Source organism: Xenopus tropicalis, chromosome 5 (assembly GCF_000004195.4).
Source record: "Xenopus tropicalis strain Nigerian chromosome 5, UCB_Xtro_10.0, whole genome shotgun sequence".
Taxonomy (NCBI): domain Eukaryota; kingdom Metazoa; phylum Chordata; class Amphibia; order Anura; family Pipidae; genus Xenopus; species Xenopus tropicalis.
Window position 1 is genome coordinate 111962622 of NC_030681.2, and position 18276 is coordinate 111980897.

The 18276-nt window shown below is 38.3% G+C and overlaps 1 protein-coding gene across 6 annotated transcripts in view; it reads left to right on the forward strand.

Annotated features, from left to right (window-relative positions):
- Positions 1-7106: 7106 nt before the first annotated feature.
- phc3 (polyhomeotic homolog 3) overlaps positions 7107-18276 on the forward strand; it is a 50586-nt gene continuing 39416 nt past the window's right edge. For 4 of the 6 annotated variants that reach the window (XM_031902334.1, XM_031902335.1, XM_012963407.3 and 1 more), the window contains exons 1-5: positions 7107-7429; positions 10844-10983; positions 11400-11558; positions 12609-12683; positions 13908-14066. In XM_031902334.1, the coding sequence (XP_031758194.1) occupies positions 10867-10983; positions 11400-11558; positions 12609-12683; positions 13908-14066 (510 nt within the window). In that variant the 5' untranslated portion in view covers positions 7107-7429; positions 10844-10866. The remainder of the gene's footprint in view (positions 7430-10843; positions 10984-11399; positions 11559-12608; positions 12684-13907; positions 14067-18276) is intronic. The other 2 variants (XM_004914423.4, XM_002931568.5) reach the window with 1 other exon arrangement.

Here is an 18276-nt window from a genome sequence, read left to right on the forward strand (position 1 = left end):
GGAGAGGGAGTTCTTAGCATTCTTGAGAGAGGGGGTAGCAGGAGAGAGAGCTGCGTGTCTCTGGCACAGGAAAACAAAGAGGCAACAAATCCTGTTTCTTTTGACAGAGAACTCAGTGCAGCATGTCTGTGAGTGCTTATGGCTGTATTTACATAGACCTTTCTGATAAACTTAGTTTTTACCTTTCCTTCTCCTTTAATGTCACAAGTAAATATCAGTGGTTTAATTAGAATCATAAGTGATTATTATTGTTAACATGTATTTATATAGCACTGTCATATTCTGCAGCACTGTACAATAAAAATGTGTATACATTGAACATACAGACTTACATACATCAGTACAGTATTAATATCGCAAATGATTTAACAATTTGCACAAGTGATTACAAAAATCACATGTGAATCCTGTGTCACAAGTGATTTAAACAGTGTCACAAGTGATTCCATTAAATGTGTAGTGAATCAATTAGAAGCAAAAGAGAATTTATCAGTATCATGTATTAATCCTGTACCAAAGTGATTAAATCAGCAATTCAGTTAGAAGATTTACTTATTTATTATTTGAAAACCAATACAATTTTAAAAATTGAGATTTTTATTCAAAAGTGTATAATTATTAAAACAGATAAACAACCATACACATGTTATGGTGCAGCACACCTGCTCCTAATAAATTGGGCATTGATGTCATATGCATGGCAAACACCTGTAATGGCAGCAGGCAGACTTGCACCTGATTTGTGACAAATAGCACATGAATTGTGAGTGTGCAATTGTGTCAAGAGAATCGATCATTTGCAGGACTGGACTGGCAATCTGTGGGTTCTGGCAAATGCCAAAGGGGCTGCTGTAAGATGCCATAGACAGTCGCTATTCATTGGGCTGGTGGGGGGCTGATTGGGCCTCTGTGTTGTGGAAATATCAGGGCCTATTTTGGGTCTCAGTCCAGACATATCCACTTCTATCTGTAATGATGCTGGAATTCTGGGGAGAAAAAAACTGCATTGTGGAAAAAAAATGGCAATTGTGCTTGAAACTGCACTTTGCATCCTTTGTTTAGGTAAGTTAATGTGCCCTCATGTTCTGGTCATCATACCCACTAGGGCCAGGTTACAGTGTATTTTAAACCAGCGTTTTTCAACCGCTGTTCCGCGGCACACTAGTGTGCCGCGAGATGTTGCCTAGTGTGCCGTAGGCAGGGCCGCAATTTTTACTTTAAAAAAAAAATCCGGGCCCTGTCATTGGTTGCGCCCCGTGTGTACGGGTGACGTCAGTACGCACGGGGCGCAACGTTATAAAAGGGCCTGTGTGCGGTCGCGTGTAGGCAGAAGTGCAGAGGCGGCGCGCATGAGTGGAAGATGCTGCTGAAGCCGCCGAAGAGTAAAATGCTGCTGGGCACCAATGTATTAGGGGGGGCCACGGGGCACACTGACTTATGGGGGCACTGCTGCTGGGCACCAATGTACTAGGGGGGCTGGATCTTGGCACCAATGTACTGGGGGCACTGCTGCTGGGCACCAATGTACTAGGGGGGCACTGCTCTTGGCACCAATGTACTAGGGGGGCACTGCTGCTGGGCATCAATGTACTAGGGGGGCACTGCTCTTGGCACCAATGTACTAGGGGGGCACTGCTGCTGGGCACCAGTGTACTAGGGGGGCACTGCTCTTGGCACCAATGTACTAGAGGGGCACTGCTGCTGGGCACCAATGTACTAGGGGGGCACTGCTCTTGGCACCAATGTACTAGGGGGGCACTGCTGCTGGGCACCAATGTACTAGGGAGGCACTGCTCTTGGCACCAATGTACTAGGGGGGCACTGCTGCTGGGCACCAATGTACTAGGGGGCACTGCTGCTGGGCACCAGTGTACTAGGGGGGCACTGCTGCTGGGAACAGAGTTAAATTTTTTAACATTTTCTAATGGTGGTGTGCCTCGTGATTTTTTTCATGAAACAAGTGTGCCTTTGCCCAAAAAAGGTTGAAAAACACTGTTTTAAACGATATGTTTTTTCATGTTAAAGCAATTAAGCTGTTTATTAACTAGTACAGGTATGGAACCCATTATCCAGAATGCCCGGGACCAGGGGTTTCCAGGTCTTTCCGTAATTTGATCTCCTACCTTAAGTCTATTAAAAAAATAATTTAAACATTAAATAAACCCAATAGGATTGTTTTGGCTCCAATAAGGATTACGTATATCTTAGTTGGGATGAAGAAAAAGGTACTGTTTTATTATTACAGAGAAAAAGGAAATCATTTTCAAAAATGTGAATTCTTTGATTAAAATGGAGTCTATGAGAGATGGCCTCCGTAATTCGAAACTTTCTGGATAATGGGTTTCCGGATAAGGGGTCCAATACCTGTAATATACTGACTTGTAACTGTTCTTATGTTGCTCTGCTTAGGAAAAACATGGAAAATTTAATTTGAGGTTTCTGCTATGTGTAAATTTAGTGATGGTGCTTTAGTAAAACAGAGCTCATGGTCTTCCCGCCCAAACCTGGCCCTCTTCCTCCTTTCACCATTACTATTGATGGCATGACCATCAACCCTGTAAATTCTGCACGCTGCCTTGGGGTTATCTTTGACCAGTCACTTTCCTTCTCTAACCATATTAATAACACTGCCAAAACCTGCCGTTTTTTCCTCTTCAGTATTGCCAAGATACGCCCCTTTCTTTCACAAGTAACAGCTAAAACACTAATACATGCCCTTATCCTTTCCCGCTTAGATTACTGCAATCTCCTACTAACCGGCCTCCCAGACTCCCACCTCTCTCCCCTGCAATCAATTTTAAACTCTGCTGCCAGGATCCTACTGCTCTCTCCGGAGAGGGAACCTGATCAGCCTTACTTAAAGGAGAATGCAAGTCAAAATTTAAAAAAGCATACTGCCCAATAGTCCTCCTATTGTTTAGTAAAAACCCCACACATTTGGCTCACCTAATCAAATATTTACTCAGTCACACTTACTTCACATTTTTTAGAACAGGCAGCCATCTCTAAAAAGGTATTCTCCCCTCCTTTCCCTCCTTGCTTCATACTGCACATGTGTTTCATTCCCTCCCCCATCCCCTCTGCCAGATCCGCTTCTGATTGGCTGGTGGGTATGTATAGCTCAGAACAGGAGACAGGATCAAGTTACACACATGCTCAGAGAAAAGGAAGGCAGCCGCTGGCAGCCTACAGGAAGGGGAGAGAGATTTCAGTGATGTCACTGTAGTCTTCCCATTGCTGTAGGCTGCCAGCACCATATCTCAGAGAAGCAAGCAGGGATCTGGGAATTTAGATATGCAGTAAGTACTTAAAAACAATGCCTTTAGACTTACTTTTAATTTATATTAACCTTTCATTGTCCTTTAAGCTCTCTAGCCTGGGTTGCCTGTTAAGCAAAGGATATCATACAAAATCCTTCTGCTAACATTCAAAGCCCTTCAGTCCTCTGCTCCTCACTACATTTCTTCACTGGTCTCCCTGCATGTTCCTGGTCGTCTCCTCCGCTCCTCTCAGAGCCTCCATCTTTTTACACCATCCACACCCACTGCGCTCTCTCGTCTTAAACCTTTCTATCTCGCTGCTCCTTACCTCTGGAACTCCATCCCTGAATCCCTCCGTCGGGAAAACTCACCCACTCTCTTTAAGAAAAAGCTCAGCTGTTACTTCTGGGGCACTAAAACATTATTTTTCCTAGTCCTGCGCTTAAGTGCCCATACCTGGTGCACTCTTACCTTCCAGTTTGTGCCTGTATGTTACCCAACCACTTAAATTGTAAACTCTACGGGGCAGGGACCTCCTTCCTACTGTGTCTCATACCACATGGCACTTATTCCCTGTGAATTTATATATATATATATATATATATATATAGCAAGACAATGAGCCGCACACGCAGGGACTTTTTTAGAAAACAAAAAATTTCTTTAATGAAAACGATCCAACGTTTCGAGCACCAACTGTGCTCTTCCTCAGGGACAAACCTGGTTTGTCCCTGAGGAAGAGCACAGTTGGTGCTCGAAACGTTGGATCGTTTTCATTAAAGAAATTTTTTGTTTTCTAAAAAAGTCCCTGCGTGTGCGGCTCATTGTCTTGCTATATACATGGTTTTTGCAAGCACCTGGGGCATTTGATTACTATTAGGGTGTGCTCTGTTCTTTTCTGTATATATATATATATATATATATATATATATATATATATATATATATATATATATTTATTGTATTTATTATATCACTTGTCCTCCCTGTGTGTAATTTTGTATTTTGCAAGATTGTACAGCGCTGCGTACCCTTGTGGTGCTTTATAAATAAAGTTATACATACATACATACCTTTAGTAAGCAATGAAGAACCTAATCATTGCACTTGGCTCCCTCCAGTGGTTGTTCATCTTCAATGTCCAAATAATTTTAAACCACCAACAATGCTCTCAGCATGTCAGAAAATCCTTTTTCATAATAAAAAGTAAAAAGGCCTCTGTAAAAACTACTTTTTGACACACTAAGAACTTCCTATATGCTTACATCACCACTTCTACTTCCGTCCTTAGTTTTTTTCCTATTGGACCAATTCATTTGTTGCTTGTGCACTCTAACCAGTTGCATAAATTAAAATGTGGTTGGTTAATTTCTCCCTTGCAATGGCATAGGCAAACAGACTCAGCATATCAGGAATCTAACATACAGTACTGTTATGTAATTTGCAGCACTCGGTCACAGGCACAGGAAGCAGTGTCAGACTGACAGCAGACACAGCAGGAGTTAAGTCTGCTGCCAGTACTTCTTTGATTATACAGTTTAACCCCCTTCCATGTAGATGCAGATAATATATAGCATTCATTTGTTATACTTTCTACTCTTCGTTCCAATAAACGCATCTCGTGGGACAGCAGAAGGTGAGTCATTTTCAAAGTTTAATGTACAGATGGCTCTTTTTATTGTCCTTTACTTTTTTCTTTGCTGCCATTTCTTTTATAGACATTTGGCTGTGACTGGACACAGCAGTACCTGGAGCCTCTAAACAAACATTTCTGATATGTTTAGTTTTTGAGACTAGGTTTCTGTTAATACAGGTATGGGATCTGGAAACGTTATCAGAAAACGTCCAAATTACAGGAAGGACTTCTGCTATAGATTCCATTTTTATCAAATAATTACATTTTTTTTAAATGATTTCCTTTTTCTCTGTAATAATAAAGATAAAATTGACCCTCGTTGGTGGCAAAACAATCCTAATGTACTAAAGTACAATACAGGTACATAACCGTATTACAAACATTTTGTCTTTATTTTTTAAGGACAATATTTGACTTGAAACTTCATTTTTCTACCCACAGGTCTACTTTCTTTCTGTTTTTCTCATTTCCATACTTTTGGACCTTAAAGGAGAAGGAAAGGCTAATAAAGAGTTAATCTCAAGCTGCAGGCATACCTTCAGTTCTCTCAATAGTGCCCTTAAGTCTCCCCATATTTCTCCCGTTCAGATGATCAGAAGCCTCATAGGAAAAAAAAAACCACGAGCTCTGCAAAGAAAGTTCCCACAATGCCTTGCTCCTGCACCAAGAACAAGATTGCTGTACATGCTCAGTTTGTAAGACTATGAGGAAGCATCTTACTGATTGGCTCAGATCACACATTCCTAAGGGAGGGGGGAGCAGGAAAGAGCTGCATGTCTCTGGCACAGGAAAACAAAGAGGCAACAAATCCTGTTTCTTTTGACAGAGAAGTCAGTGCAGCATTTCTGTGAGTGCTTATGGCTGTATTTACATAGACTTTTCTAATTACTTAGTTTTTGCCTTTCCTTCTTTAAAATGCTTTGGAACTGGTTTTTGTTCATCTTTGCTTTGGATCTTAGTTGTCTGTACCCCTTTGCTTTGGGTCTCATGTCTTTGTTTCCCTTTCCTGTACAGAACTGGCAGATTATGAAATGGCATGTGAGAGCCTACCCTATAAATTATGCATAAAAGGCTTTAATGAAGATATCATTCAAATAGTAAAATGAAGATAGACACTCAAGATGAAAGGAATCTGTTATGTGGGTCAAAAAGGGAAGTGATTAGAACAGGAGATATGTGTTAAACCTTGTCCGCGCTTGGCTAAAAATAAACTATTATTAATATTAGATACGGACAACACTGAGTGAATAGGTAGTTACTTAATCACATGTGACTAAAGTGCCCAAACTGAATTTAATTAAATAATTTAGAACAGGAGATATGATAGTCATTACTCATATAGCACTGAGTACAGTAAACTGGTGTTAACTAGTGTTAACGGGGGTAGTTCACCTTTAAGTTAACTTTTGGTATGTTAAAGAAGAGTCAGTTCTTAGCTTCTTTTCAACTGGTCTTCATTTTTTGTTTATTGAAGTTTTAAATATTTTGTCTTCCTCTTCTGCCTCTTTTCAGCTTTAAAATAGGGTCACTGACCCCAGCTGCCAAAAAAAAACTATTGCTCAGTGAGACTACAATTTTATTGGTTTTTTTACTTTTTATTACTTATCTTTTTATTATGGCCCTCTAATATTCATATTCCAGTGTTTCATTGAAACCACTGCCTGGTTGCTAGGATAATTTGCACCATAGTAACCAGATAGCTGTTGAAATTTCAAACTAAAAGCCCTGCAACAAAGAGGACTTAATAATCTTGCTGAACTAAAATGCTTCTTCAGTTAATTTTAGCCTCTGCTTTGTGCTTGTTTTTAAATATAATATATATCTATATATTCCTATAGGAACCAGGTTATGCAAGGTTATCCAAAAAATCAGGAAAAAACAGGTGCACTCCAGGAACCTTTAAAAATTAAGATTCTTTATTTGTCACTTTAAAAAGGCCTGACATTTTTAGAATGACTTAATAAAGAATCTTGAATTTTATTTTTTTTAAGGTTCCTGGATTGCACCTGTTTAAACATTGGTATATTCCGTTTTGTGCTGTGGGAATCTTTTGCCTATTCATATATTTTATTGCATGGATAGACTATTTACCATATTCTATTTTTAAACCTCTAGATGACAGCAGAGAGTAGAATAATTTACCTATACTTGAAAAATGGACTACTCTATTGAGGCCACAAGATGGCAGTAGAGGGCAGATTTTGAGCCTCTGAGGAGGCGTACCAAGTACATGCAACGCAGGTTACGAAGCTTACTAATGTGTAGGATATGTTATTTGTCTGTTTGAAATAATCGCTGATTTGGAATTTCTTTTGGGCTGTGAACTGCTTCGCTAATCGTTGCTTAAGACATCTAACACGTTTGTACTGGGATTGTGCATCTCTGAAAGGTTTGTCCCAATAAGGCATCCATAGAGGGAGCGTGTGGCCAGCTAACCAGGAAGCCTGACTGCCTGTACAGAGGAGTGTAGCAGTGAGAGACGAGATGAACAGCCTGGATTTGCAACTATGTGCGTGAAGTTTATGGATCTCTTGTGAGTTGTTATAAGCCAGGATGAAAACGCCTGCCTAGGTTTTATTTACTACACCATAATTGGAGGAAGCTGGTATTGTAACCATATGGGGGCAACTCCAGAGAATTTATTGTATCATATGCAAGTGTGATAACAATGATTTGGACATTTTTGTGTTTTGTTTCTTTTATTCGGTGTTATACTGGGTCCCAAGCCCTAGGGTATTTTATTGCCTAGCTTGTGTGCACTTACTAGTTATACTACTTAGGCTGCTTGTATTTAGTTGCACCTAATTAAGTGTGAAAGGGGGTGTACTCACATTGTAAAAAGCACCACTGTCTTATTCATATTGACTGCTGAATCCCCTGACCATAACAACAGGTAATTGACCCATGTACTGAGCCAAAGTTAAGGCCTCCCTAACTAAAATCAGTTTGGTGTCTGCTAAGATATCAGTAGGCTGGCTGAGAAATGCCTGTGGGTGAGGACCTCTACAGCCATGGATATGGTCCCTTTTTTTTTTGTTTTTTTTTAAACTATTCCATTTTGATTACTATTTGCTTGTTTGGCTAGTGGTATGCTTCAAAGGGATCTCCTCCCAAAAATCTTTTTTTTCCTTAATTAAAGAAAATGTTATTCTTAGCCGTATTTCATTATACATTAATTAAAAAATGTATTTGTTGTATAGTTATATGTTAAAGTAATTGCTAACTAAAAGCAGGTTTTTTTTTTTATCCATTTATGACTTTTAAAGAATGTAGCACAAGTGAGTTCAACTCCAGGTCAGTTAATCTTCTGGTTTCTGCTACATTGTTTCAGAAATCAACCAGTTATACAAAACGTATAAACAACCAGACAAATGCTGCTTTCAGTAGCCGTTACATTTACAAATAACCTTAAAGCCACTACAAATGTTTTTAATGAATGCATATTGGTAAGTTGTTGCATTATGCAACAAAAAGTGTTTAGGTGAAGGACCCCTATGAATTCTACTATGGTTTTGGAAGTTTTTCTATTACTATTTCCCTGCCATTGGTACATATTTTAGATTTACTATGTATAGAAGCCCAAGGAATCCCACTGCTAATTTAAGGCATTTTAGTTTTTCTTGCATTTGGGAAATATAGCAAGAGATACACATGGACAAAATTATTTTCCTCGTCACTTTGAGCTGCTTCGCATGTCCTGAAACCTGCGTACTTGTGATTCTTGCTGAAAGGTATAAGATCACAGGAATTTTTTTAAACACTTCATGGTGGAAACAGCTGGCACAAAACTGGGCCAAAAATAAATGTTGTGCAGTTAAAACATATTCTTTATTTAAAGAAAAAGCATCTCAAACAAAAAATAGCCTGATGCATTTCATACTTAGTCAGTATCATTCATTCATAGGCTATGATTTAAATATTTTTTTAAATAAAGAATATGTTTTAACTGCACCACGTTTATATTTGGTCCAGTTTTGTGCCAGCTGTTTCCATAAAGTATATTTGGGTAATTGGTCTGTTTGTTCTAAAACAAACTACAGTTTTTCAGCACAACATCATCACCTTTGTAATAAATCAGCGTAGCTTCTTTACACCATTATCCTGTAAAAAAAAATTAGCAGTCTCTACCCTTAACAAGGAAAGTCAATATAGCACCAGTCAATTCCACATCAAAGTACAATAGGTCCCTATAATTTATTATCACAGTTTCACTCTACCAGCCATGATGTAAAGGATCAACACAGTGTCTCTGCTCCTGAACCTAATATAAAGGATTTTTACTATATTAGCATCCCTATGTTTGATTAATATTGCGTATCACCCCACTTGATTATAATGGAACAGCAAAGCCTCTATATGCCAGCAGCCAACTATAATGCATTAGTATAACCTTTTTACCACAGTATCCAGTTTAATTTGTCAGGACAGAATATTTTCTTATACCATTCCTCAGGTAATGAGCCATCTCAGTATTTCTCTCATGCATCTCTATATCATCAAATATTATTTCTCCTGCAACTATGAATTGATTATCACAGTGGTCTTCCCTAATAACCATATAATTCAATATCATTGCTCTTTTACCCAGCACATCACAAAACCGCTTACTAGGGGAAAATGAGAAGATGAGAGAGATCCAACTATATATATATATATATATATATATATATATATAATGTATATGTATGTATATATAATAATATATAATAATGTGTGTGTTTGTCTTTTGAAAGTAGGGTTGCCAGCTGGCCAGTAAAAATGATGCCTGATTTCACTGTTATTAATAGGAAAAAAATATAGGAAGGCCAGTATTTATTTATTTATTTATTTTTTTTATAGAAAAGGTGGCACGGCCCTATTTGAAACATACATAATGTCCATGCAGTTATTTATATATTTGGTAGAAAATGTGCTGCATTACTAATGCACAAAGACTACTAAGATTACTAATGCAGCTATTGACACACAAAACCGCTTGCTAGGGAAACTGGGAAGATGAGAGAGATCCAACAGTACACAGTGGTTGTCAATTAAAACGCCTTACAGAATTTCAGCCCAGGCAACATGTTGCTTATTGACCACCAATTCATATGAGGCCTTCAGAGAGGTGAGTAATTATAAGGCTTCTGTATTAGATTTTGCCCTGTCCTTTCAAAGTAGGGACTTGACATTCCACTTCAGAAATATTTAAACTGAAGCAAACAGCCTCTGGGGAGTCACAGTTGACTTATTAAAGAGGCGCTGTCATGATTTTTATGGTATACTTTTTATTTCTAAATTACAGTTTACATAGAAATAATTCACTCCACAATAAAAAAATTTATTCTTGAACCATTTTTTTAGCTGTAATATTAGTGTGTAGGCGCCATCTCAGTGTATTGTGCCTGAGTCTGAGCTTTCAGAAGGAGCCAGTGCTATACATTAGAACTGCTTTCAGGTAACCTATTGTTTCTTATTCTCCTATGTGGACTGGAGGAGTCCCAAGCAAGACTTGGATTTCTTACTATTGAGTGTTATTTTAATATCTAGTGGGAGCTGCCATCTTGCTACCTTCCCATTGTTCTGCTGATCGGCTGCTGGGAGCGGGGTGATATCACTCCAACTTGCAGCTCAGCAGTAAAGTGTGACTGAAATCACAGGTCACATGGCTGTGGCACCCTGGGAAATGAAGAATATAGCTTGCCTTATATGAAATTTTAAAATTAAATATAAAGAAATCTGTGTTTTTGAAAAATGGATTTCAATGCAGGATTCTGCTGAAGAAGCTCTATTAACTGATGTGTTTTGGAAAAAAACATGTTTTCGCATTACAGTATTACTTTAAAGTCACCGAGTGTGAAATTCACTGCACAATTAGGTCTGAAAACATGGCATTAAACAATGGCATGCTCACCCCCATCAACAACAACTGCAAATTGTAAGTTTGTATGTCTGTTTTCTATTGCAGGATCAAAATACTAGAGTAGAACCATGGAAAGTGAAAATATTATAACAACATCTTCTGCAACTGCAACCACTACCACCAGCTCTTCAGCCAACCCCCCTCCCATATCTGTGTATGGCAGCTCAGATCGCCATGCTGTGCAGGTATGTCCGTTTTGTCCTTACAGGATTGTTAAAATGAAAATCACATGAAGCAAACAATTGCCACAGTGTTTCTTTCTGGCTTTTTTTTTAGTGTATCCTAATTACCCTGAGATACAGTATTTAGTTCAAATATGTATGCTATTTGCTGCTACAGACTTCTTATGAGATCTAATAACCCTAGCGTGCCTTAGGTCAAAGAACTATGACACAAAACATTTTGATGGCTGCTGCTGACTAGGTAGAAGGCCTCACCTGAAAGTGTAGTGCTGTGAATAATCATTGGGCTGTAGTTCTTTCATTATTCTGATCATACTATCTTATTACAGTGACTAGTTTTTCTGTAACATTTAACTTTTCTATAGTTTTTATTTGAGTCAAATAAAGTTGTTCTTTTTGTATATTCTGACATACTATAGGTCATCCAGCAGGCATTAAATCGTCCTACAAGCTCTGCAGCTCAGTATCTACAACAAATGTATTCTGCTCAGCAACAACATTTAATGCTACAGACGGCAGCCTTACATCAGCAGCATTTAAACAGCAGTCCTCTGCAGACAATTTCCTCTGTTCAACAGGTACATTCAATTAAATGTTGTCAATAACATAATTGGATATTAGAATATTTAGGTTAGTATTTCCTAGTATACCTAGGAATCTTCCAAATGTTTGAATACAGTGCTGTGAGATAATTGGAAGCTACTTCCAGGACTTACACAGATTTATTAAAGCCACATAGACTAAAAGCGCTACAGGACAGGGACCTCTTACATCTGTGTTTTACGTGTGACACTTATCTTGAATGTTTTTACAGTGCATATATATTTTTATGTACTGTTCTTTGTTCCCCCTTTTTTTACTACTACTGCATTATAAAATTTGCAATGCTATCTGCACAGTAGCACTACAAACTTATGATGTTGATGGACAGCAAGGTGCAGAAATGTTGGTTGAATTGCATCCATTCAAATCATGCCTGTGTAGCATTCTTCCATGGGTCTTCCACTGGGTGGTGTCGATATGTTAGGGACCTCCATGTTTTTTTTCTTGGCGGTGCTTTTTTTAGTATTATTTTCAGTGAAGAAAATTAGCAATAAATGTTAGGCACTGCAAGGGAGTCTGTGATCCTTTGTTCAAAAACCACTAAAACTGAAAAATTAAGACAATTGCAAATACCATTATCCACAACATTCTAAGTTAGTTTTTAGGTAAACTACCCCTTCTACATTTCTTATCATGGAAATGTGTTCTCTGTGGCACAATATCTTTGAAATGTATGGGAGATATTTTATTCTACCCTGGTAGAATTTAATCAATATTGTGTTGGGAGCTAAAATACTGTTATATTTATATAAATAAAAAAAGATTTTCCTGTGGAGCCGAGCAACTACACTGAACAGAAGGATGGGTGAGAGCTTTGTGCAGCATCAGAGTCCTCTAACTATATAAGTAAACCTCTAAGGCCTGGAGTTGTAATGGTTGCACCAGTGATCGGACATGTTGCTTCTGGGGTCCTGTATAAAGTGTTTTGTAGGGCTCCCACAAAAGTGGGGAGTTTTTTTCAGATGTTTGGCAGGTTTCAACTTTACTAGAAGTTTTTATATAATTTTACATATTTTGTGTTTTAGTCTAATGTGACTGGAGAGCGACCATCTATTTCATCTGTTAGCACCACACAGCAATCAAATGCACCTCAGACATCTGTAAGTTCCACATCTTACTCCTATTCTCTAATATAAATACTGATAAGAGTACTACTGTAGGACTGCTTTAAAAAAGTGCTCAGGATTTTCTGTTTTCAATGTGTATGTATATATGCAATAAGTGTAATTTACGATGAGCCTTAAGAGAAGTACAAGAGCACTAAGCAGCACAAGTCTGTGCACTATAGAGTTTATGTGGAGATCACTTAGGGCAAGCAGTGATAATGGGCCCCAATTGCAGCCTGCATCCAACAACACTCTCTTACCTGTCTGAATGTCACCTTTGCTTGGGGGAAGAGGTCAATTCCACCCCTTATGAAAACACAGCTGGTGGATGCCGGGTGTTTTTGTGACCATGGATTCACCCGAATCCAAATCCTGCTGGAAAAGGCTGAAACTTGGGCGTATCCCAAACCTAATCCTGGCTTCGGTGCATCCCTAGTGACTGCACATATCTCTGCACTGAAAAACAGAGGCCTACAGCAATTTAAATTCAGCAGATTGTCCCCATTTTTTTCATTTTTGCACCCTGTCTTCAACACTGTAAATGACTTATATATGTGGGAATGGATTCTAGTTATCTATTCCAGTGTGTGTGTTTTGTTTAGCTGGTGGGTCGATCAATTTGTTCTCATGTAATTTGTCCACATGGGTACATGTTTGAAACTTCAATCCCAGCTGGACTGTACATGATCCCATAGGCTGAACTTACATCTGAGAAAATGGAATATTGGGGTCCAAATAGCCAATAGTCCAATCTGTGTAGATAGATTCAGTTCACAGAAATTAGAATCAGTCTGCAATTGGAGCCAGCCCTAAAGCTTGCTTCACAAGGCCAAGGTGCAAAATATTTAGTTTAGTACAATATTGCCGCCCATGGGGAGGGCCAAATTGCATTATTTATTTATGCCACTTCGGGGGAACTGGGCATTTCTGGGCCAGTGGCCTGCTACACACAATACAAATCTTCTATCAGCCTGGTTTTTCGTTTTAACCAAATAGCATGAAAGCAAATTACTTTTCCTAATAATTAACTAAATGAAAAATTACAGTCACCATGTTAGCACTGTTTTAATAATATGATAGTGATTAAAGGAGAAGTACAGCCTAAAAATGAGTGGCTGCAAATGCTATATGATATATAGTGAATGTACTGTACCAGCAAAGAGTATACCATGATAACCTTGCTAATCTCTTAGCAATTTCTCTTCTAATTTCTATTAGATTCAACTGTCTACTTCCCCTCCACCACCACAATTACTAAGTCGATCGCAAACATCAAGTACAACTAGCAGTAGCATCACACAAAAAACTGTATTGTTGGGAAGTACATCTCCAACCTTAAGTGCAAGCCAGGCCCAGATGTATCTTAGAGCCCAGATGGTGAGTATATTTTCTTAATTCTCAGACAAATATTTGTAGCTTATGATCCATCTATCTACTGCTAAGTAGCCAAAGTTTTCAGGATTAGTTGGTTGTTTTAATAATAAAAGTCACACAGAAAGCCATGTGCCTACATGTTTGATGTTAGGGTTTTGGTTATAGGACTTTGCTTCTTATTTCTCCTTCTCTTCCAGCCTCAAAATTTGTTAGCATTTTTATAATGCTAACAAAGATAACACTGCCCATAAATTAGGCAGTCTCTGTTATGATTTCAAATAATAAAGGGAGTTGTTCGATGTACAATGAAAAGTGCAAAATGTCTCACTGCTGTAAAAATAAAAAATGTTTCTGGAAAAAAAGAAAATCACAAGATTATGATCATGAAATTGCAAAGCCTTCATATCTATATAATAGTAATAGTAATAACAGATTACTTATGTGGCAAAGCATGTAGTCTGTTTAACCTCTTAAGTGACGCGGCAGTGTGTGTTTATCAGTGTTAAATATAGCGCTGTCACCTTAAGCTAGTCACATGTTGTCTTCTTCCTGTTCCTGCACAGTGTCTAGAAGACTAAACCACCATTTTGCAGTGTGCTGTGTTAATCCTTAGCAAATGTTTATTTTCTACAAGTCCAGTTCCTGTGTGTGCCTGTACTCTGGTTCACTGTCTTACCCACATGCTCCTGTGAGTTTCCTGCTAAGCCTGTGTAAGGGCAGTGGCAGACTGGGAGATTAGTCACCCTGTGACAAATCTTTGTTGTTGCGGGCAATTTATCTCCCCTCAATGCCATCCCACCGGCTAGAATGTAAATTGCCGGTGGGATGACATACGCATCCCGAAGTCGCCCGTAGTTTCCTCTCAAGACAACTTTGGGAAATCGTAGCGATGCGTATGCCATCCCACTGGCGATTTACATTCTAGCTGGTGGGATGGCATTGCGAGGAGTCGCCCATGACAACGCAGATTTGTATTGGGGCGACTAATCTCCCCGTCTGCCACAGCCCTAAGGCACCAGGTTTAAAAAGGGAGCCAGTGTTATGGAAGGATTAATGATGTGGTATCTTGTTCTTATTAGCAGACCTCAACAACCAGACCATATTCAGCTGAAGGCTGGAATGGATAAAAAGGCTAATTATTAAAATAAAAAGTCCTGTATCCGGTTGGGTACCTGCGGTTTACCCACAGAAAAGCATATAAGTGTAATTATATATAATTTAATAATATAAATTTAAATGTGCATTTTCAGTTTCAATTTAGTGTTCTTTACCTGCAAGTGATAGCTTCAAAGTTCTGATATGATTGGCACAATGTACTCCGTAAGGGCCTGGCATGGTGCTTACTTGCAGCAGCAGATTCTCAGCATGGAAAACCAAAGCTGATCTATAGTGAATACTGCAAGCTACATCTCCAGGTCTCCCAGTGCATTTTTACACAGACAATAAATTGGGGTAAATTTCCCTGCTATAGATTCAGTGTTAAAGAATTGCATTGTGAAGTTATTCCCAAAGACTCTGCTTCAATATGCAGTTTATAGATTGTTTGTCTAAGTACTGATGCACACTTCCTACTGGGGATTTGAGGCAGAAAAATTGTTGATGCTCCGTAAGTTGACTGGATGTTGCAGTTCTTGTTTTCAGAGTTTCAATTGAGAGTTTATTGCCTGAAGTTGTTTCCAAACTACAGAGGGGGATCACTGCTGTCTACATCACTGTATCCACTGCCATTCAGAATTTATCTCTTAGGTCAGAGGTCTATTCTCCGCTGGTGTTTTTAGCTTGTAGAGAAGTGCTGTGTATTATCCCTCCAAACATCTAATATCCTAAAAACCAGGACAGATTTGGCTACACACTGACCTTCCCTGATCTAGCATTGCACCCCAACTCAGCATTTAAATGTATACCATTGTATTGCACTTTTGCAAGTTTTTAGATTTTTTGCATTAAAGGAGAAGGAAAGTCATTTTGGCATTTTACTGCCAATAGATGTGCCACCTAGAACACTATTTATTCTGCAGAAAGCTTTACCATACCTGAGTACAGCACTCAAAGATCCCTCTGTTTGTCTAAGATCGCAGCTGCCATATTAGCTTCCGTGCTGCAGCTCTATCTGCTGGTAGCTCAGATCACACATTTTTATGGGAGGGAAAGCAAAAAAAGGGACAGGGAAAGGGATAGAAGAGAGGGCAGCGCAGACTCATGCACGAGGAATGAAGGAGCCCTGAAGGAGAGAAAGTCTGATACCGAAGAACATGTTTACACAGAAGAAGGCAAGTAATCCTGTGATTCTTTTGACAGAGAATTCAGTGCAGTTTTCTGATAAAGCTTACTTAGTTTTTACCTTTCCTTCTCCTGTAATGGTTCCATTATGAGGCTTGTATAATTCATGTAATTGATAAAATAGGAATTGCATGGGATTATTTCATCCTTAGTAAGCCCTGATCTTTTTCTTGACTTCTTTCCTTTATTGGTCATTTTTATTGGAAGTGATGATAAATCAATTTTGTTGTTTTTCTTTTGAGATGTATTTCTTTTCTATTCAATAAAGATCTTTGGAAACAATTTGAAATCAACTTGTCATTAATCTGATGTCTATCCTGTCATCTATAATTCAACAAAACAGCTTGTAATTGCTATTGTGTTCTGCTATTTTTTGTTAAAAGTTTTTAGGTTCCACTGTTATCAGCTATGCCTCCCCATCTCTTAAAGGGGATGTGAAGTCAAAAATCACAATTCTTGTGTGTGTTATTTAGACCAAATGAAATACATTTGCAATATAAACCCATTAAAAATTCTCTACCAAAACTTTCTTTTATCAACAACAGCTAAAAGCTTTTATTATTAATGATTGGAGGTCCCCAACCTTATTTACCCATGAGCCACATTCAAATGTAAAACCAGTTGGGAAGCAACACAAGCATAAAAAATTTCCTAGGAGGTGCCAAATAAGGGCTATAATTGATTATTTGGTAGCCCCTATGTGAACTGGTAGCCTACAGGAGGTTCTGTTTGGCAGCAGACTGGGTTTTTATGGAGCCAAAACTTGCATCCAAGCCATGAATTCAAAAATAAGCACCTGCTCAGAGACCACTGGGAGCAACATCCAAAGGATTGGTGAGAAATATGTTGCTCACGAGCCACTAGTTGGGGATCACTGATCTAGATTAGTAATTTAAGCAACATATGAAGCTAATGGCCTTGATGACAAATCTTCTATGTGGCCTTAATTTAGAAATGTGGCTACATCCTTTTATGCAGGCCATGGAACAACAAGGTGATTTCCAATATATATAATTATATCATATTTTACAACACAGGATACATTATTCTTTATAACATGCAGGTTTAGTGAGTCATGTGGCACACATTTATATAACTAAGCAGCAGTTATAACTAATGATGTTACTAAGCACCTTTTATAAACAAATAATTTACAGGCTATTCATGGCTCTTGTTTATTATATAAATGCACTATACATCTAAAATATTAGCTATATAAAATATTAGCTAATTTTAAAACAGACATATTATTTTTTCACTGATAATATTGCTATTAGCTCATTCTTCTGACATCAAAACTTAATTGACTTTTTTTTAGCCTAATAAGTGCAAAGTTGAATCAACTGTGTAAAACTAATTCTGCATCTGTGCCACTAGGGGTCAGAAATGTTCATTTTGGAATCGGTCAGATAAATATGAGAGCCATAATTAAGCTAAGGCCACCTTTATGTATGTCTTTATATAGGTCTACCTGCAAACACAGCTCTGTATATTTTTAGAATACATTTTTAATACAAAAGAGGAAATAAACAGTGCAATAAACAGACAATAACGGACACAAGAGGAATGAGGTCCCTTCAATGCAAAGCTTTAAAATCTTAGAGATTTTTTTTATGCCTTTCTGTTCTGTGGTTATAACTCCTAAAACAATGTAGCACAAGTCAGGTCTCCTCCTGGTCTGTTAACCAGCTGGTACCTCTTATAGTGTTTCAAAAGTAACAGCCAGTGCAGCAGAGAAGAGGAAGGAAGAGGCAGATATTGCTTTTAATTGCTAATACTTATGCAACTAACCTTAAAACCACTGAAACTAATCAGAATCTAAATCAGAACGTTGTTGAATTACATTTTATCTTATTTTGCAAAAACTGCGTTTGGGTAGACTCTACATGTAAAGGAGGCATCCCCTAGTAGCAGTGCTCTTGATCAAGAAGAA